The sequence below is a fragment of the Anabrus simplex genome, chromosome 6, assembly GCF_040414725.1.
Source record: "Anabrus simplex isolate iqAnaSimp1 chromosome 6, ASM4041472v1, whole genome shotgun sequence".
Lineage (NCBI taxonomy): Eukaryota > Metazoa > Arthropoda > Insecta > Orthoptera > Tettigoniidae > Anabrus > Anabrus simplex.
The window spans coordinates 205,462,350-205,485,184 of record NC_090270.1 but is presented as its reverse complement, the minus strand read 5'-3'; the positions used below and the strand labels follow the sequence as shown (position 1 = coordinate 205,485,184).

At 41.7% G+C, this 22,835-nt stretch overlaps 1 protein-coding gene across 1 annotated transcript in view; it reads left to right on the top strand.

Annotated features, from left to right (window-relative positions):
• The first annotated feature begins 17,650 nt into the window (after positions 1–17,650).
• Positions 17,651–22,835, top strand: part of Zmynd10 (zinc finger MYND-type containing 10) — a 97,897-nt gene continuing 92,712 nt past the window's right edge. The window contains exon 1 of the mRNA XM_068228262.1: positions 17,651–17,886. Within this exon, the coding sequence (XP_068084363.1) occupies positions 17,651–17,886 (236 nt within the window). The remainder of the gene's footprint in view (positions 17,887–22,835) is intronic.

Below are 22,835 nucleotides of genomic sequence, written 5' to 3'. Positions count from 1 at the left end.
TGCAGCAGTAGACGCAGCCTATCTTGTGTAGAACTATAAAATGAATTAATCAAGTTATGCTTGTAGATATTTCAAAAGTAATTTTAAGGTGTTGGTACTTGTTTCTTTCCGTTTGTGCAAGGTGTATTTTTCGTAGATGTGAAACTTCAGATTATTTCCCCGAAATATTCAACTGTCGTGTACCATTTTGCCAATCTCGGCAAGGAGGATCGCAGCCAGAAAAGATACGACTCCATGAAATACCGTCTAAAAGGAAATTAAGAGAAAAGCGGCTGTCGGCTTTATCTAGGTAAGGACCTAATAAAGGAGGTAATTGGATATCCTCATATTATTCTCGCATCTGTGCCGTTACACCTTATTTCAGAAGGCGATGGAGCCTCCGTGGCTCAGGCGGCAGCACTCCGGCCTCTCACCGCTGGGTACCGTGGTTCAAATCCCGGTCACTCCATGTGAGATTTGAGCTGGACAAAGCGGTGGCGGGACAGGGTTTTCTCCGGATACTCCGGTTTTCCCTATCATATTTCATTCCAGCAACACTCTCGAATATCATTTCATTTCATCTGTCATTCATTAATCATTGCCCCGGAGAAGTGCGACAGGCTTTGGCAGCCGGCACAATTCCTATCCTCGCTGCTAGATGGGGGCTTCATTCATTCCATTCCTTACCCGGTCGAATGACTGGAAACAGGCTGTGGATTTTTTTTCAGAAGGCGATTAAAGCCGTGGAGGATAGTGGATTCCTTGTGATAAGAATTGTGACGGACAACCACAAAACAAACGTCTTCATGTTTAGAAATTTTGGACAACCTCAGATATCCAGACGATAATATTCCAATCAAACTAGAAAGAGGAAATCAAATCCTAATTTGAGAGTACTAGGTTCGTGTTGTTGAAGAGAGGAGGGAGTGTGACATTCTTCTCAGCAACATCTCACTGCCTAGAGCTTCGAAACCGCTAAATGGTACTGATTATGCATCAGGACAGACGAGGAGTTAGATACCCAAAACCTTCTTTTGTTGCTCTGGTGAAGCACCTGCAGGAGTTCGTTTAAGCTGCTGTGCCCTACTGTCGAAGTCCTTCAAACGTACGAACGTAATACGACGACTTGCGACGTCTTCCCTTTGAGAATACCGGGCGAGTTGGCCGTGCAGTTAGGAGCGCGCAGCTGTGAGCTCGCATCCGGGAGATAGTGGGTTAGAACCCCACTGTTGGCAGCCCTGAAGATGGTTTTCCGTGGTTTCCCATTTTCACACCACGGCCGCTTCCTTCCCATTCCTATTCCATCGCCGCCATAAGACCTATCTGTGTCGGTGCTACGTAACACAAATAGCAAAAAGAAACCCCTTTCAGAATGGGTTTTGTTACAGTGCGAGGTCAAAGAACATCAGCAAACTGTTAGTGATATTATCCTAACCAATTTCGTAAGACCTCTATTATTTGATAATGCGTTTTAAGTGGTTTCCCACTTCTCCTCCAGGCAAATGACGGGATAGTACCTAACTTAAGGCCACGGCCGCTTCCTTCCCACTTCCTTGTCTATCCCTTCCAATCTTCCCATCCCCCAAAAGGCCCCTCTCAAGCATAGCAGGTGAGGCCGCCTGGGCGAGGTACTGGTCATCCTCCCCAGTTGTATCCCCGACCCAGAGCCTGAACCTCCAGGACACTGCCCTTGAGGCGGTAGAGGTGGGATCCCTCGCTGAGTCCGAGGGAAAAACCGACCCTGGAGGGTAAACAGATTACGATACGATACGATGAAGAGGCCAACTGCGACTTCATACAGGTAATATTGCCGATATTTAATATTACTGATGTAATTTACGGCCGGTCCCGTGGTGTAGGCGTAGCGTGCCTGCCTCTTACCCGGAGGCCCCGGGTTTGATTCCCGGCCAGGTCAGGGATTTTTACCTGGACCTGAGGGCTGGTTCGAGGTCCACTCAGCCTGCGTGATTAGAATTGAAGAGCTATCTGACGGTGAGGTAGTGGCCCCGGTCTAGGAAGCCAAGAATAACGGCCGAGAGGATTCGTCGTGCTGACCACACGACACCTCGTAATCTGCAGACCTTCGGGCTGAGCAGCGGTCGCTTGGTAGGCCAAGGCCCTTCAAGGGCTGTAGTGCCTAGTGCCATGGGGTTTGGTTTGTTTGATGTAATTTACGAGCTTCAGTGAACATATGACCATACTGCATAGTGTTTTGTAGGCTTTATAATGAAAACTTCCCAGCCTGATTGTGACTGATGGTAGACAAGCGGTCCTACCTTTGCAATGAAAATGGCCTAATCCAGTTTTCATATGATAATTCCCCGTCGCGTTTCTAGGGTAACGTTAAGAGCTATGCAATTGAATACAATCTTGCTCACAACATGTACACTACCTAACCTAGAATTCTGTATAAAATGTAGAATTCCGTAGCACCGGGCGAGTTGGCCGTGCGGTTAGGAGCGCGCAGCTGTGAGCTCGCATCCGGGAGATAGTGGGTTCGAACCCCACTGTCGGCAGCCCTGAAGATTGTTTTCCGCGGTTTCCCATTTTCACACCAGGCAAATGCTGGGGCTGTACCTTAATTAAGGCCACGGCCGCTTCCTTCCCATTCCTAGGCCTTTCGCGTCCCATCGTCGCCATAAGACCTATCTGTGTCGGTGCGACGTAAAGCAAAATAGCACAAAATTCCGTAGCGAAGCACAGGTAACTTACATCAGCTAGTTTTTATATAATTTAGTACAGGTCTTTTGTGAAGAGCGCGTCGTGGTGTTGCGACTGACGGCAAGGGCAAACATTGTTTACAGCTGTGCTGTGTTCCACTCAACACAATTATAATAACCCAGTGGCAATTCTTCTACGTACAAGTTGTAAAACAAACTATTTCGACTGATTCTACAAGTCCGCCTTGACCATTTCCGTGCAGAATGACATTAGGTTGAATATACAGGTGAAGCGAAATTCGCGTACTTAGGCGTCGCAGCGCGACTCCTCATATGCCAACAATAAAAAAAAAAAAAAAAAAAAAAAAAAAAAAAGCATCTCACAAAAGTTCGTCCTGCGAGTATATCCGCCAAGAAAAAGGATGTTGAAGAGTGGCAATCTGGCAACACCGTAACCACATGTATGGTAACTACCTCTGTCTCTACGTATAAGTCGTGCTGTATGGTTGGGCAGAAAATAGAGTTTTGGGTTAGCATGCAGAAGGTCGCGTGTCTTTTTCGAGGAGTCTGCAGTGTCCCTTAAAGGCGCGGGCCCGCCTGCTTCGCAGGCCCTGCAGCCCTAACGTTTCGCCCCTGCATACCGCATAGGATGTCCTTTTCAAAGTCCTAGTTACTGCCATTAGCTCAGTCCCCTATTTTCCGTTCGAAAGATTTAAACATCTATTTCGTGACTCGTTAGCCTTATATCGGTGCAATCTCAACTGTCCATGAGAAAGGCTTTCTCGTGGACAGTCGATATTTCTTCTGAGGACGCAGAGCACAGTTTTCTGCGAAACGTTAAGAATTTCACCTTATTTTCTTGACACGGCATAAGCCCAAAAGCCTATACACTATCATGTTCTTACTAGTGGTTTAACATCGCACTAATACATTGACGGTTTTCGGCGACGCAAGGATGGAAAAGGGCTAGGATTGGGAAGGAAGTGGCCGTGGCATTAATTAAGGTACAGCCCCAGCATTTTCTGGCGCTAAAATGGTAAATCACGGGAAAACCATCTTCGGGGCTGCTGACGGTGGGATTCGAACCCACCATTTCCCGAATGCAAGCTCACAGCTACGCGACCATAATTCTTTCAGGTGTACAGGAAGTCGTGCTGAAAAATATTGTCCTCGTTACAAGAATGTAGCAAAAATCTATAAGTATATAAAATAAGAGTTTTGTCTGTACGTTGCTCAGAATTTAAAAAGGATGGTATTTCTGTATCAGTCGTGCCCTCAGTAACAAGGAAATGCACTTTTTTCACATTTCCATCATTTCTGTCTGTCTCTCTATGTACACGCATCACGAGGAAACGTCTAAAGAGAATTTAATGAAAATCGGTATACAAAGTCGGGTAATAAGTCGCTGCAATCTAGGCCATAAATAATTTTATTTTCGCTGACTGAAATGGTAGTTTACGGGAAGGCCTAAAATTTATTCTCAAATATTTGTTATTAGTGGTTATAGCTTAATGAAAATCGGTATACAAAGTCGAGGAATAAGTCACTATAATCTAGGCCATAAATAATTTTACTCACGTTGGGTGAAATGGTAATTTAGGGGAAGGCCAAAAATTTAATTCTCAAGTATTTGTTTTTAATGGTCGTGTCTTAACGAAAATCAGTAGGGGAAGTCGAGAAATAAGTCGCTACAATAAGGCCATAAATAACTGTATTCATGCAGAGAAATAGTTTAGGGGAAGGCCTACAAGAGAATTCTCAAATATTTACGTTATTAGTGGTCCTGTCGTAATGAAAATCGTTGTCCGACTTGTTGGCTGAATGGTCAGCGTACTGGTCTTCGGTTCAGAGGGTCCCGGATTTTAATCTTCATTGATTAATTCCAGTGGCTCGGGGCTGTGTGTGTGTTCTGTCCCCAACATCCCTGCAACTTACACACCACACATAACACTATCCTCCACCACAATAACACGCAGTTACCTACACATGGCAGATGCCGCCCACCCTCATCGGAGGGTCTGCCTTACAAGGGTTGCACCCGACTAGAAATAGCCACACAAAATTATTATTAATGAAAAGTCGGGGAATAAGTCGCCATAATGTACGTCATAAATAATTTTATTCACGCAGAATGAAATGTTAGTTCAGGGAGAAGCCTAAAATTTAATTCCCAAATAATTATGTTATTAGTGGTCGTATCGATAAATACTACATGACTAAAGTTATATGTAGTATTATATTTCCGATCATTTATGTCTTATACATTGTTACCATACCGGCTATGATTAGAAATATTCATGAATTTGGAGTTTTGTTACTAATTCCTTATCAACACCGAGACACGAGAAAATGGGTAAACATGATTTAATGAAAATCGGTATATAAAGTCAGAGAATAAGGAACTACAGTACAATCTACGCTTTAAATAACTTTATAAGACGCCTTAATATCACAGAATAGAAAGAAAACTAACTGTGAAGGCCTACAATACAGAAAGCTCATAAAATAAATCAATAACATTGCATTGACCCAAGGTAACTAGAATATAAGGTAGGCTACTCCGGCGGTTGAAGCTTCCATTGGCCGGAGCGCTCTGACGTCACGCGGTATGAACGATAGCGAGTAAGGTACACAGTACACTGGAAGGAAAAAAATGCAGGAAAGGTAGGCCTTCAAAACTGGCAATTCTTGGATGTCTGTAGTTCATAACCTCTTTCATGGTGCGGTACCTTGGCGGGGTGGAAATGCGTAAGTTACGTGTTTCGGTGATCCCACGAGCGATGTCAGCGAGATCTTCGAATCCTGATTGGCCATCCAGCTGGTATCGAACGAGGGTGAGCGACCAGACTAAATAACAAACCACCGCGAGATTGGACAACAGTGACGGTATGTATCAGTGTGATTAGAGGCTGAAAAGGACAGTGAACATCGAAAGGGCTGGAGTCAATTTTTTTCTAGACGGACTATGGTTCAGCGTTGTTCAAAGAACTCTTGAAACACTGTGAAAGACTCGTTTACAGTCCTTCAGTGGCAGCCCCACTAGGAGACTAGCATTGTCCAGAGATTTATTCGTACACAAACGAAAAGGAATTACAGATGGTCTATTATTAAGGAATTTAGCCACGAAAAGGAAAAATCGGAAAATCGTGGAGATAAGTTGAGACATAAATGGAGGCCATTCTCAGAGGCCCTATCTTCTGTACGAAGAAATTTATTTGTTTATTTAGGCTATATTTTTGTTATTAGCTTTACGCCCCACCGACTCAGGTCTTTTAGGACTATGAGATAGAATAGGGCTGAGACTGGAAAGGAAGCGACTGTGGCCTTAATTAAGGTACAGCCTCAGTATTTGCCAGGTGTAAAAATGGGAAACAATGGAAAACCATCTTCAGGGTCACGAAAATGGCGTAAGAACTCGCCATCTTTCGAACGCGAATGCTCAGAGCTGCGTGACCCTAGCCACGTAGCCATCCCGCTCGGTGTACACGGAATCAAACGAATTAAGTCAGTCAATCAAATATAATTCACACATTTCTGTATGCAAGATAGACTATCCAGTTACAGAGCAGTCTCCCCATGTGGGTGGGGGTGGTAGAATAACACCCACGGTATCCCCTGCCTGTCTTAAGAGGAGACTAAAAGAGGCCCCGGGGGGTCTGAACTTGGAAGCGTGGATTGGCGACCACGGGCCCCTTAGCTGAGTCCTGACATTGCTCCCATTTACTTGTGCCAGGCTCCTCACTTTAATTTATCCTATCCGACCTCCCTTGGTCAACACTTATTCTTTTCCGGCCCCGTTGGTATTACAGTAGGTTCTGAGACCTCTAAGGAGTCTTTCATTTCACGTCGTTCGTGGCCCTTGTCTTCTATGGCCGATACTTTAATTTTTCGATGTGTCGGATCCCTTCCATGTTTTCTCTCTGATTAGTGTTAGGGCCTATATAGAGGATGGTAATGGTTGCCTGGTTGTACTTCCTCTTTAAACAAGAACCACCACCACTACCATCAACTACAGAGCAGTCACGAAAATTATCATCTCACCGAAGATCAAGAGCCATATTCCACACGTTTCGAAGACGTCTTTGACGCTCGCACGATGTTGGAGAGAGAGAGAGAGAGAGAGAGAGAGAGAGAGAGAGAGAGAGAGAGAGAGAGAGAGAAGTCGAGTTTGGCGAGTTCCCGAACAGCGGCGGCTCGTGGAGTTCGGTGATAAGGGTTCACACACTTAAGTTTTTAGAATATAGAATACCACACAACATTACTACAGCATTTTTCCCCGCGGATATTATTGGCCGTGCGTTTAGGGTCGCGTAGCTGTTAGCTTGCATCCGGGAGATAGTGAGTTCGAACCCCACTGTCGGCAGCCCTGAAAATGGTTTTCCGTGGTTTCCCATTTTCACACCAGACAAATGCTGGGGCTGTACCTTAATTAAGGCCACGGCCGCTTCCTTCCCATTCCTAGGCCTTTCCTATCCCATCGTCGCCATAAGACCTATCTGTGTAGGTGCGACGTAAAACAAATAGCAAAAAAAGAAGAAGAAGATCGGTCTTGAGAAATTTTCAGAAGCAGCATCCCCAAAACCTGGATTTCAAGTTTATTTGTAGAGGAAGACTTGAAATTTTGTTTCTAGAGAACATTAACGCTTGTTTTCCGCCGTTATAAGACACACGTTTTGGGTTGTTACTGTTACCTAATATATTCGCATTAACACCGGTTTTCGTGAACAAACAAAAATCTGTACCACGGGAAAGTTAACTTGTAACTCTTAGTGAGAACAGTTTTATTAGAAATCCAGCTTCCAAACCTCTTCCCACTCCCTATTAAGTGTTAACAATACAGAGCCGAACCCTGCTTTTGTTCCGCTGGTTCCAGGCAGATTTGGGGAGAGAATGATAGTATAAATGTGAAAAAGGGGGTTATGTGATTGACAGAGAATAGTAGTGAGTAGTCTAGCGGTTTCGGCATTTAAAAAAATGTTTCCCTTATACCTCTCAACACCTGTACCCCACCTAGGGTTATTCTGGAAGATTTTTGCAGGTTCAGTCGGCAGAATGAACCACCTTACTAGGCTGTTGCAAAGAGCTCCGTTATGCTCTAAGCGAAGAAATCCGCATAACCAGCAGTATTATTCCCCAAATTCGCCAGTCTCATGTCCGTAGATTTACAGGCACGTAAAAGAACTCCTGTGGGACAAAATTCTGGCATCTATGCGTCTCTGAAAACCATAATAGTAGTTAGAGAACGTAAAGCTAGGTGTTTCGCCCTCTAAGGAGTACGTAGAACCATTACTAAGTAGCCTACTGGTTTCTTATTCTTCTTACTATCTTCCCAAAACTTCCTCGTCCTTTCACTTTGAGCCTGTCTTCTTTCTTGCATCCATGCGTTTTTGAGTTTCAAAATCCTTCCTGTAGGATTCTTGGGTATGAAGTTAAGTGTATTGATTTTCTGCGTGTATGTATTCCGTGTAGTTGCCAGTGGGTCAATATCGATTTCTGAGAGGTCACTTTGGGTGTCTACCAGCGAACGTGTTTTGGATTGTCGGGTTCCGTTGATGATGTGGAAGATTTTCATGGTCAAGCGAGATTCGTCCATTCGTGCTATATGATCGTAGAATTTTTGTACGTCTTTTCCGTGCAAGTGAGGTGAATCGTTCTGTCAGCGAATGCAGTTCTCCTGAGCTTTTGCGCATCCAGATACCATCTCGAATCTTGGTCCAAATGTTTTTCTCAGTATCTGTAGTTCTATTTTCTCGATGTCTTTGACGTTGATAGTTAATGATGACGTCTCCGTTGTGTAGAGTGCTTCTGTAAGAATAACTGTGTGGTAGTGACGAAATTTGGCTTTGGTGGGAAGCAATTTCGTGTTGGACATATTCCAGATGATTGTTTAGACTTTACGCAGTATTTCTGCACGTGTTTTGTTAGCTATACTTTCGTTGCCAGCTGAAATGTTTAACTTGTGTTATGCTGCCATACTTGGCTACAATTGATGCTAAGTTTGGGCTCTTGGAGTCTATGTACTGCGTTTCTTCGTAAGAGATTTGGAGTCCGGTCTTGATGGCGGTCTCGTGAAGCTTCTCGATGGCATGGGTGGCTTCCTCGGGAGTCCGGGTAATTATTGCTAGGTCGTCAGCAAAAGCAAGGCACTTTATTTTGATTCGTTTATCTTGTGTTCCCATACTTATTCCAGGTATTTTTTTCTCCCATGTTTTGATGATCTTATCGACTACCAGATTGAACAGGAGTGGTGACAGTCCATCACCCTGTCTTACTCCAGTTCTAATTTCGAAAGGTTCGGAGATTTCACCCATCAATTTTACTTTAGAGAATGTGTCTGTCAAGGTGTTTTATAATAACATAGTTATTTTGTTATCCACACCGTATTCACGAAATATATTTAGCAGGGTGGTGCGGTCAGTCGAGTCGTAGGCTTTCTTGAAGCCTACGAAAGTGACAACTGTACTGTTCGACTGGTGGTGTTGCTGTATCATCTTGATGTTCAGATTTGTTCCGCACATGATTGGCCCGGTAGGAAGCTTGCCTGGTATTCGCCGATCAAATGTTCTGTCTGTTGTTTCAGTCTGGTAAGCAGGGCACGTGATAACTCTTTGTAGGTCATTGGAAGAAGTGAAATACTTCGGAACTTGTTTGGATCCGTCTTGTCCCTCTTTTTGTGTAGTGTGTAGATCAAAGCATTTTTTTTCAAATCTGCTGGTAAAACATCGCTTTCTCATATATTTGCAACGATGGCAAGAGTTCATCTCCGATCTTGAACATTTATGCGATTATACCATCTTCCCCTGGCGCTTTGTTGTTTTTGAGGTGTAAAATTGTTTCGTATTTCCTCATGTGTAAGTGGAACAGAGTTCTGATTTGATGCGATTCAATGAAATTGGAGTCTATCTGCTGACGGTTCACAGTCGCGTAATTTCTCGAAGTACTGCTTCAGGATTTCACAGTTGGCTCAAGTGTTCCATCACGGTGACGGAAACAAAGGCTGGGCCGCTTGTAGTTTATCAGTTCTTCCCCACAAGGCTGATTTACACTGGTAGAGTAGCGAGGCGAGAAAAGAAGATAGTAGAGCTACTAACATGGTATAAACAACTGGGATATTGACAGGTAGAGTAGATTACCTAATAGGCAGTACAGCAGAGTGGGTTTCCGCTGTGGTAATGGATACCTTTCTCCCTCCCCCTCCACCGGAACAGAGCTTCGAGAGCTGGCGGAGAAGGCTGAGGTTGCTCGATTTTTCAGTTGGTGCGTCATTCGACTATGTAATTTCCATGTGTGTACGGACGGTATTCCGTACAGTAAACTGAGCATCTGTGCGTTTGTTTGGCGGTAATATGAAATGAATGGAAGAAGAAACATTCAAATTTGTAGAACTTTACCGTGAAAAAAGAATTATTTAGCATTATTATTTAGAAAAGCATTATTTACAGGAACAACAAAGCGAGGCGGGCGGTGGAACAGGACTTGGTTAGGAAAACGGGTAAAGAGAGTTTTGGTATAATGGAACTAAAACAGAAAATTTAAAAAATTACGATGTATCTACAACCAGGAACTGATGAAAATTCGTAAATCCAAAAAGTCTGGAGGGGGTGCAGCACACATTTACACTCCCTCTCTTAAGAGATTTAAAGGATGCAAGGAGTAAAAATGAAACTTTTTGTATTCTTCTTTATCCTCTCTCGCAAGTTCTCTCAGAATTAGTGCTGATACCACGAGTGTATCTCTCCTACTAAGCCAGCCTCTTACCCATTCCCTTCTTTCCTCATTTGCTTCTTCTTCCAATGCTTCACTAATCTCTTGCAGTGATATATTTGCATTTTTTTTACAGTTAGCTTTACGTCGCACCGACACAGATATGTTTTATGGTGACGTTGGGAGAGGAAAGGCCTAGGAGTGAGAAGGAAGCGGCCCCAGCATTTGCCTGGTGTGAAAATGGGAAACCAAGGAAAATCATTTTCAGGGGTGCCGACAGTGGGGTTCGAACCCACTATCTCCCGGATGCAAGCTCACAGCTGCGCATCCATAACCGCAATGCCAATTCACCCAGTGTAAATGTTTTTAAACACTTCCTTACGATATGCTTACGCCTTGACATGGTGCTATTACTCTACTCCCGTATGAACGGCACGAGCGTCAATTCTACCAGACAGTGGTAGAGTAGAGTAACGTAGCTACTCCACTATCTACACTAATCGCCTCGCTACTCTACCCTATACACCAGCCTTAAACGTCCAGTAAGAATTTCATGTTTTGCTGCTTTTGAAATCGTTATCGATTTCCTTAAATCTTTTGAGGTGGTGTACCCGTTAAATACATCTGATTATTTGCGAAGTTTCCTCTGCATTTATTATTATTATTATTATTATTATTATTATTATTATTATTATTATTATTATTATTATTATTATTATTACACTATAAGGCGAAGCAGGGAGATCAACTACGTACGATAGTCGATTTTAGCTGCCAAGTGACCAAGTGATCACCTCCGATCGAGTAGGTGGTCTTATATCAGTCGTCTTGATAACGAATATTGCAATGTTGGCTTCGAAATGTCGCCAACCTCCAATTAGACCTACCGTGCATGATGTACCCGGACGAAGAACGTACTTTTAGTTCAACAGACTGTGATAAACTCAACATGACGGGAAAACGCTTGTTATATCATGTTGCTAAAATAATGTATGCAAGAAGTTGGAATGCTTGGGGAACCTTGGATACCGAATACACTGAAAAAACATTGCTTTCATTACCGTCCGGTATTGCATTAAACAATTACATGCTATTCAAAATAATTAGAAATGCGTAGGTACCAGTGCAGAAAGTAAGACTACATTCTTACTTATAAATATACCGTATATGAATTTTGGTCTGTTTGTTTGTCTTCTTTCACGCAAACACTGCTTGTCCGATCGAGCTCAAATTTGACACATTTATACACAGTACAAAACATAGGGGAACATGTTTTTGAACGTATGCCATGCTCCACAAAACAAGACCTCACAACCAGGTATATTATCAACTAAACCTTTATTCTTTACCGTTGAAGTACACAAAAGAACATCGATGGATTCGCGTTCATTTTCAGAACACAAACGGAAATGTCCAAATAGGGGCGAAAACGATGTGATAACAGTCTTCCAGGGTGGATTTTTATCACAGTATGGGGTATTGTCCCCATTTCTACCATCAAGGTAATTTGCCCCAGATTAGTCAATACGCGACACTTCCGGATTTAGCCTTGTTAAAATGAGAGACAAGTCGCAAGTGGCGCTCCTAGTGGCTTGACCTGAAAATTCGCGCTAAACTCTAATATCAATGGAAATGTATATACGGAAATGGATAAATCAATTACGTCTAGAAAGAAAGTGTTAATATGATATTAACTTCAAAGTTGCTAAAGCAATTCTGGATTAATGAATGAAGAGTTATTTAACATGTTATTATTTAAAGACTGAAATTAGACATATAATCAAGATGTGAAATGGACTGCTGTGAAAGGGCTTTATCTTTCCTTTATGCATTACCTTTTTAGCTTTAGAATTCCTGCCTGAACGTTCACGGCTAGATTTTTCATTTTTTTCATTTGAAAGCATTGTATCATCATATTAAAACACTTGTCAACAATTATATCGCCACATTCCTTACACACATGATTCAATGAATTTACATTTAAGAGCTGGACAATTTTCCTGTTAACTTGAAGCCTACTAACAGAAAGAAAAATCTATAAATTTAGCCTCAAAAACATTCAAACTTTCCCTATAAGCAATACTTGCCATAATGCCATTACATTAGGGTAAAGCAAATTTGCATCATCATATTGTTTCAACAAAATATGTACATTTCTTAAATCACCCTTATTTTCTTCAGTGCTTGACAACGCATTACGGCATTCCAAATGGGGTAACTTGGAACACAACCAGCCACACTCATATGCATATGTATTTTCCTGAATTAAATCAAACCCACAGATCACACCTACAACAACACATCAGTACTGAATGTTAACTGCTGCACTATACAATAAAATATGCGTATTATATTTTAAGCCAGTTAAAATATGGGTCGAGCAGGTCAGAAGTTTATGAAGTACTATAAAAATCTCTTCGTCACTGGAAGAATATATATGCAAACACAATATTACTTAAAATTTCCTTTCACGAGGGAAACTGAAGAAAGACCGCGCATTCTTCTCTACTTCATAGTTACTGCAGCCAAACACAGCACATACCTTTCCCCTCATGTTGAGTGGAGATATCAAGTAATGACACACGCTGTTATTTAATTATGTCAACTCACAGGAAATGCATAAATAACACCAAAAACTTCACACACAAATACACGTGCTCTTATGACAGAATCAGTAGTTCTCAAGTCAATCCGCTAGAGAGAGCTCTAATAGCTGTCCCTCGATATCTCGCTGAGTGCCGCGTATTGTCTCTACTGTATTTGCTAATATAGACACGATGAGGTCAACTAAAAGCTACAAATAAAGCAAGACGAAGCATGACGTCAGTTATGGAGGAAAACCTGTTAATTAAAATAAACAAGAAAAATGAAAAAGAAGCAAAAATATCAAAAGGGTCCAAATTTTTACATGACTCAGAATTTTTCTTTCAACTTGATATATTCCATCTTGAGAATCAAAAATATGTTACAAATGTACAAGATATGCCAACACACATAGGTACTTAACGAAACAAATCTTAAGTTTTATTAATTTTACACCTTGGACTTGCGTGCTCGTAGCACGCTCCTGGCTTTACTTTTGTTAACACTGTCAACTGTAGACGAGTACGTTCCCCTTTCCTGCACACTTGACATTGCAGTGGGGTCCCTAACCTTAATAAAAGACGTGATTATGTTGCAAAAAGGGGAGACGAAAACTAACCTAACTGCACAATATTCAACGTCCTGAGTGGTAAAACATCCTACCAAAATATATACACCTCGAATCATGAGCAATCACGTGAGCACAACAAACAATGTGGATCGGAACCACACAAAATAAAATGACATAAATGGCAAATATACACAATCAAAGAAACAATAACATGTCATATTTTCAAGGGCTCACCAAGAAAGCATGCGGCATTCACGCAACTCTCATTCACTCAAAGCCTCGATGGAAAATATAAGGAAACATAATTTTACACTTTAAGCAACACTTCCTATTCAACGTAGGTTCCTGAAATAAATTGCATGACACAAAAGCATTCAACTGGTGGACTTAACAACAACACGCACAAATCGACGTGGATTCCTGAAATAAATTAGGCCTATATGACATAAATTCATAAAAATAACAGAGTAAGCTTTAACTTTTCAACACATAATTCACCGTTGCTTCCTAAAATAAATCACACGACACATGTGTTCCTCAGCGCGGTTATATCACAAAAGAAAAACCAAACGAAACTTCGCGATATAAAAATCATTTCATCTACTGTAAAACGTAGTGACATGGACAAAAACCAACAAAATCATCACAAAGTATAGGCTGCTAAAATAAACTCTCCTCGGTAGACGTACATATCACCCTCGCCAACACACGGCAGAATGACTCAAAAGTGGAGATTCAGTCTCCCAAAATAATGCAGCAATCGTCAAAACACAGGGTCCAACCCTTTACACACGTTGCTCAACAGTCTACCCGAGGCAAGTCACACAAACATGAAAAATTGCAGGCCGTTCAAATGAGGAACGCGTCCTCTTACTCAAAATCACACTAAGCCATATCACATGTCCTAAAGTTGCCGAAACTGAATAAGTATATAAAAAGACGTCGTCTAATATTCGCTTGCATGAAAAGAAACAAGACCGTGCTGGTCACAAATCAAAACACTCGCGTTCGTAAAGTTAAACATGAATAATATAGTGGCCAACTCTGTAATAATATCATAATCTGAAATTAAGAAACTGCCACCAAATACAGCAGAGACAATACGCGACACTCAGCGAGATATCGAGGGACTGGTATTACAGCTCCCTCTAGCGGGTAGACCTGAGAACTACTGATTCTGTCATAAGAGCACGTGTATTTGTGTGTGAGGTTTTTGGTGTTATTTATGCGTTTTCAGTGAGTTGACCTAATTAAATAGTAGCGTGTGTCATTCCTCGATATCTCCTCTCAACATTAGGGGAAGTTATGTGCTGTGTTTGGCTGCAGTAACTATGAAGTAGAGAAGAATCCGCAGTCTTTCTTCCGTTTGCCTCGTGACAAGAAAATGTAAGTAATTTTGTGTTTGCATATATATTCTTCCAGTGACAAAGGGATTTTTATAGTACTTCATAATCTTCTGACCTGCTCGACCCATATTTTAACTGGCTTAAAATATAATACGCATATTGTATTGTATAGTACAGCAGTTAACCTTCAATACTGATGTGTTGTTGTAGGTGTGATCTGTGGATTTTAAAATGCCACAGAAGTGATTTGGATAAGGTGTACAAGAAAGAAGGGACGTTACGCTTGTATAAGAATGATAAGATCTGTTCATATCATTTCCAGGCCAGCGACTTTAGAAATCCTCGACTATCCAGCCTGGGGTATGTTACATTTTTACTGTAATTGTACATAAATATTCCTTAAAGCATCACTATCGACAACATTTTCACACTTTTCTTTCTTTTATCCCTCTTCTCAGATTAAACCCGGGATTTTATAGATTTTCTTTCTATTAGTAGGCTTCATGTCACAAGGAAAATTGTCCAGCTTTTAAATGTTAATTCATTGCATCATGTGTGTAAGGAATGTGCCGATATTTTATTGACAAGTGTCTTAATGTAATGATACAATGTTTTGTAAATGAGAAAAAGACAAATATAACCGCAAAAGTTCAGGCAGGAATGCTAAAGCCAAAAAAGTAATGCATAAATGAAAGATCAAGCCATTTCACAGCAGTCCATTTCACATCTTGTTTATATGTCTAATTTCAGTCTTTAAATAATAACCTTTTAAATAATTCTTCATTCATTAATCCAGAATTGCTTTAGAAACTTCGAAGTTAATATCTCAATAATACTTTCTTTCTAGAAGTCATTTATTTATCCATTTTCGTACATGGATTTCCATTGATATTTGAATTTAGCGCGACTTTTCAGGTCAAGTCACTAGGAGCGCCACCGTCGAATTGTCTCCCATTTTAACAAGGCTAAATCCGTAAGTGTCGCGTATTGTCTCGACTCTCGACTGTATTTGCTGCCACATAGACAATCGATCGAGAAACTCGCATTAATAATAATAATAAATGTTACAGAAAATGGATTCTAATTATTCAGAACTTGAAATACGAAACTGCGTTTGAAGAACTCGTGAGTCAAACACTAACTTACGCTCATCTTGATATTCAAAATGATTACGAAGATGACGCTATCAAAATTTGTGGATCCAAACTCTACCATCTCGCACATACTCACACATCATGCAAGAAAATCCCAGAAAACGTGACGGCATTTTTCCGTACACTTTGAGCTCTCCTTAATACTTTAGTCTAGTCCTTCCTGACTTTAATTTAAATTCTTATTTACATTTCCATTTAAGCCCCGAGACGTACACTGCGTCTGAAACATTGAAGCAAAACAAATCCAAATAAATGAGGCAAAAATAAGAAACAGACTCGTAAAAAGATGTTAACCACTCAGCCAATAACTCTGAATAAAAATGTAAGAAAGTAAGCTGTGACCTTATGCAATCGGTCCACATTTACGTTGCAATTATATTTACATTAGCAAGCTTCCCAACATTTACTTTAAATAGGATGTAGTCCTTCCAAACAAAGCAAAATTTACTGAAATTAAATATTAAAACTAACCTATCCCCCTTTGCAACACTAAAACACGTTCACTCTCACATAATTAGATTGAAAATACTGTACTCATCTATTTCGTTGGCTTATCGCCGCCAGCCTTTCAGGACAGCCGGCTCAAATCGTGTTTTAGCCAGCTATATCGATGATGATGCCTTCAGAAAAGACTTGGATCAATCCTTTTGTCTCCAACCTGACGTAGAAAATTGATGTATCTTCCGCTGCTGCTTCTGCTTCTGGATGTCGTCTAAAACATCCCATCGTTTGCGATGTAGAGACTATGTCAAGATTAACCTGCCGGTTACCGGTTAGTATAGTAATACGGCTGGGGTAATTTCCACTGACCGTGAAACCAGTTCTCATTCTGTCTAGCGGAACAACTCCTCTTATCTCACCGTAACTAGGTCAGATATTTCCCATGTATATGTAAGACTGGAAATTGTAAAGTTTATGTCCTTGGGAAACTATTTACACAGGCAGGCTACTATGCATCCGAAATAATTAAATGAAACTGTTCTCTCCCTCTGGAAAATGAAAGTTAAATGCCACTCTCCCAGTATTTGAAAACTTGAATAGATAAATGCAGACTGAGCGTCTTCCAGCCAAATTTCAAGTCCCCACACGATCACTCACGTAAATGAAAACTTCTTCTCACGATATTACCTGCATGAATCTCGCTGAATAATAAGGTAGTTAGCCCACGCGCTCCTCGGTTTTATCAATTCGTCCTCTAAGATGCCATTGTATCCTATATCGGGGCCATCACTCGCATAGACCAATGCCTAGCCAAACTGACTGTGGCTCTATAATTTCATTGGCTCAACACATCGCATACCCGATGCTTACTTCAAACGTATATTTGCAGCTCCTCTAGCCTCTCGTCGGGTCTCCGCAATGTTGTCCGTTGGTCTGGCCGTTAGAGTTCTATTGTTTCCTTGTTCTGCTTTGTGTACGTAATGTCGAAATTCCTCCTTCTAAACTTAGCTGGCGAGTAAACAAATCCGAGCTCCAAGCTCCCTGCAGAAATTTCGACATCTGCTGCTGAATGTAGATATTCCCTGCCAGTTACTAGTACTTAATAAAATAAAATCTTCTTTATAAGTTTGAATAGATGACTGATTAATTAAATGAGCACTTCAATAAGGGCTCAGTATGTCCTCCACGAGCATTTATCACAGCTTGGTACCTATGGAGGTCACGTTGCAGTATCAGTTCCTATTCTTCAATGAGAGTCTGTTCAAGGTCTTGGAGAGTCTGAGGTGGAATACAATGCCCACGAACACTGCAGTCAATCCTATCCCACACATGCTCTATGGAATTGAGGTTGGAACTCACTGCTGGCCAGTCCATCTTTTGAATGTTCAGTTCTCGCAAGACAGCTCTGGTGATGTGCGCTACATGAGCCCTGGCATTGTCGTGCATGAGTACGAATTCAGGGCCAACACCGTATGCAGCAACCAACACATGCTGTAGCAGTATCTGCTTGATGTACCCCACAGCGGTAAGATTACCACGGGCGACGACAAAATCCTTACGGCCATAATACTGATGCCACCCCACACCATCACAGAACCTTGTTCGAATCGGTTGCCTTCCTGGGCAACATTTGGCATGTGCTGCTCACCATGGCGTCACCATACACATTGACGACCATCACGCTGTATCATGAAATCTAGACTCCTCTGTGAACAACACATGTCTCTACTGGCAAAGTTGCCAGTAGACGTGGATACAGGCAATCAGAAGGCAAGCTGCACGATGTTGCTGCGTTAAACAGGGCACTCGAACAGGATGTCTGGGTCATAAGGACACTTCTTTTAACCTGTTCCTCACTGTCTGGTCAGGAACTGTGACTCCAATGACCCTCCTGAGGTCTTGTTGCAGTTCTCTGGCAGTTGCTGAATGACGCCACAGCTCACAGATGGTCAGATATCGGCCATCCTGTGGGGTTGTCATGTGCGCATGACCTTCTCCAGCCCTCCTTGTGAACTGGCCTGTCTCATTGTAGCGATTCCACAAGCGTTGAATAACTGACGGAGAGACATTGAGATCCACAGCAACATGATGAAGTCCATCCTTCCTGGATCGAAGTTACGGCCCTTGCAACTTGAACCTCGTTAAGATGTCTCATGGGATGTGCTGGTTTAAGTACAACATGTTCAAATGACCTCAGTAGTCTGTATACCTCACAATGACACATGGATGCACCACTATTCACTTTGTTTTGAGGGGTCACCTGATATTTTAATGCATGGCTACATCTACAGATGGAGTATAACTTTGACATACCCTGAGTAGCTAAGGTCTCAAGATATGCTGTACGACCATTGGAACCCTATCTACCAAATTAACGTTCACATACCAGACATTAAAAAACATGTTCCCCTAATTTTTTTAAACTGTGTAGTTGATACCTTCGGTTAACAGCATATAGGTTACTTAGAGTCATGCTGTCTGTTACGGGGGTTAGTGAGAAAAACATGTTAAGTAAATCAGAGAAAATGTGCATCTGGGACCCTTAAAAGTGAATATGCCGGCTAAACAAATATACTTTTAAAAGGGAGCCTATCAAGTGTACCCCTGTGGGTGGGGACGCAGACGAAGAATACACCCACGGTATCCCCTGCCTGTCATAAGGGATGATTAAAAGGGGCGACCGAGAGATGATGACATTATAACCATGCGATTACTTGTGATTCGTGCCATTACATGTGGAACACTATGGGTCGACGTTACTTGCGACTAGTACCACCTTACGAGGGTCTACGTTATATAGTAGCAGTACCATTCTATGCAGAATATTATTGGTCTGAGTGTTGCTTGTGAAAGAGATCATCATGTGTATTCCGTTCGTCCATTCCACTGTGTTCAGTATCATCTGCTTTACCTATGAGTGGTACCACTTTATGTACAATGTCATGGGTCTACATTGCCTGTGGTTAGTACTACTATATGAGAAATACCACAGGTTTGGCTCATCCCCGTGTTTAGTACCACTATTTGAGGAAAACCATTGGTCTGCCGTTGCCCGAGAGTAGTATGTGGGGCACCATGGGTCTGCGTTGCTTGTGGATGGTGCCCGTAAGTGTGAAATGCCATGGGTTTGTACTGCGTGCGAGTGATGCCATTGTGTGTGATATGCCATGGGTTTACATTACCTGTGATTAGTACCACCATACGAGAAACACCATGAGTCTACATTACCTGTGATTTGTACCACTGTAGCAGGAATACTGTGGTTTTGTTTTACTAGTGATTAATACCATTATGAGGGGCAGGTGACCTGGATTTTGGACTCCTGTAGATAACAAGCATCATCCCAGTAATTAAGACATTGTGAATTGAATCCACTGATTGTTGTTTGTCTCACAGTAATTTTCTCATCATCATTTGCTTTAGATTCTAGTCAGTGGATACATTTCAAAGTTTTAATTTTCATTTCGTTACACCTTGTACCATTATGAGCTGATGACCTAGCTGTTAGGCCTCTTTAAGCAACAAACATCATCATCATCATCATCCTGTCAAGTGTAGGCTACTTGGGAAATCAATTTCCTAGGGGGAAAATAAGCGTGATTTTCTTTCATGCTAAAAGTTTTCCATATGAAAAGAACATGCTTTTCTTTGTTTTGGCACATGCTTTATCTGATGAAAACCAAAATAAACGGGTAAACCATTAGTTATATATACGAAAGGAGCGTACACAAATGATTTAGAATTAAATCTCCAATACAAATGCCCACACGTGATTTCTTCGCACCGGTAACTCTAACGATCTGCCAGCAAATTACTCTCTTTTTATGTTTAAAAGGAGCATTACAGCATGTGGCCGAGGTAAAATGCATGGACCAATGGTAGGCCAAGGCCGCCAACTCCCTCACCTTCTCTGAACATCTTCACCGTATCATATCTCACTAGCCTGAGAGACAGAGTTACCATCTAGGAAGCTGGCCGTTCCCTTCAGGGATGGAATAAAAACGTTTTAGTAGTAGTAGTTGTAAAACCTTCCGAGATCTGAAAATGCACTACACAGCAAGGAACAGACTTTAATAATGATCCACAATATGTGCTACAATAGTCTATGCTTAAGCATTTAAGAAATCACACGACTAAGCAAATTCGTTTATAGGACGGGGAGTTAGGGATTGGAATAACTTGCCAAGGGAGATGTTCAATAAATTTCCAGTTTCTTTCCACTCATTTAAAAAAAGGGCTAAGAAAACAACAGATAGGGAATCTGCCACCTGGGCAACTGCCCTAAATGCAGATCAGTAGTGATTGCTTGATTGATCGATGGCTATGCAGATTGTAACTTACATCGTATCTGTAGGCTTGCATTCGGGAGACAGTGGACTGCCCTGAAGATAGTTTTCCATGTTTTTCCATGTTCACAAAAGGCACATGCTAGTGGATTACTGACTCTTGGAAAACCGTATCTCAACTTAAATAGACCAATCACCATACACAAAGACATTTTTTGAAAGTTTTAACGCTAGTTTTCTGAAAACCTTGTTCAATATTACTATAGGCCTTAATTAAGGCCACAGTCGCTTCCTTCCAGTCCTAGCCCTTTCCTATCTTATCGTCACCATAAGACCTGTCTGTGTTGGTGCGACGTAAAACAAATTGAAATCGCACGCGCTTCATTACGGCACATTCAGGTCGCTTGCGTGCGAGTATGGCAGCAAGGCCAAACAAAAGTATCACCCATCCTACTGGAAGGTCGGCCCAACCTCATTCCTAATTCGGAAGACTTTCTGTGCTGAGATGTTCTCTGCATTAAATTCATAGAGGATTATATCGTCGGTGAGCTCCGGGTCGACCCCCCTGATTATGCAACTAAAAAGACTGTGTCTGGGGTGTGGGGGAGGAGTCTTGATATGGGGTTGGGAAAGGTGCTGGAAAGGGGAGGATGAGCCTAGTTGTGGAGCCACTTTGGTATTGACTAGTTTAGCAGCAGCCTCCTCACCATTGACTTTTATGAAATATATCCATTGGAGATAGGTCTGATGTCTGCTCTCTCTTCTCTCTTCATATGGTATCAATGTAGGATGCAGAATATGGCTTGGAAAAGCTATGTGTGCCCTGGGGGCGATGTTGAAGGAATCTAGCATTTAAGATTGGGCAGGGAGCTTGGGAGAGGGTGGCAAAGTCAGTGGTTGAAGAGGTGTTAGGGGGAATCGGCGCTGTCTCCATTGAGTGTTGCTCCTGGATGAAGTCGGCTGTTGCAGAGGAGTTATCAGTGCTGGAATGTAGTCCTTGGTAGGGTCCTGCTGGTGGCAGATTGTCGATGAAGTGTGGTAAACCTTGATTCGAGCCTGGAGTAGGAGTAGAGGTGACCATCAGTTTTCTGGGCGGTTCAGATTCTGGAGCGTGATGTGGATGAAGACATTTGTATTGTACTCAAGTAGAATCCCATTGTGTTAGGGCTGGCTGAACTAGCAGGTGACAAGGAGGTGGTTGGCCTTTGGAAGAGCATATAACAGAGTGATGAGCAGTGGTGCTTGTGGTGTTTGTAGCACTGTTGATGTTGGAACTGGTGGCGTTTGTGGTGGTGGTGGTGTTGGTGGTAGTAGTGGAGGCACAGTTTGTAGAAATGGTATCCATTGTGTATGGAAACACTCACTGTCTCTGAGGACAGACTATATATACCAGGGGTGGCCACTAACCTTAATTTTGGGAGCCGCAAATTTAGGAGACAAAATTGGGAGCATGTTTAGAAAATGGTTTATAAAATGAAGACAAGTTTTTCATTTTATAACAAATGAAGGAACATTTATGTTCTACACTACACAGAACATTATTGGTCAGGTACACATCAAGGAATGAGATTTTACTTTTGTGAAGTGCTTTTTCGAGTGTTTATTTTTGCTGTTAGTTTTTTGAAATCTGGCAGATAATTGGTAGGTGCAGTTTGCACAAGTACACTTAAATGTTCATCAGTTAATTCACATCGATATTTAGATTTAATGAATTTAAGCGTTGAGTACAGTAATTAACACACATAAGTAGTCCCAAAGATTCAGATAAGTCTTTTGGCACACTCTTTTGTTAGGGAGTATTATTCTTCTGGAACATTCTTCCAAAGTTCTATGGTAGACACGCCACTTTTTTTTAGTCCTTTTAGTCTTTCGTCCTCTTGCAGTTCTAGTAGCTCCAACTCTACAGCTGCTGTATCCTTTGTTATTTGTGATAAAACAGGGCAGCCATCGCCCACAACATCAACAGAGAAAGGATTTTTCTGGAATGATAATGAAGGTTTAAGTGATCTCAACTCATTCAATCTGCCATTGATATCTTCAGCAAGGCCAGACATTTTACTCATGTAATCTTCAGTTTCCACCTGAACGTCAGGAAGGCTTTCAGTAATTTT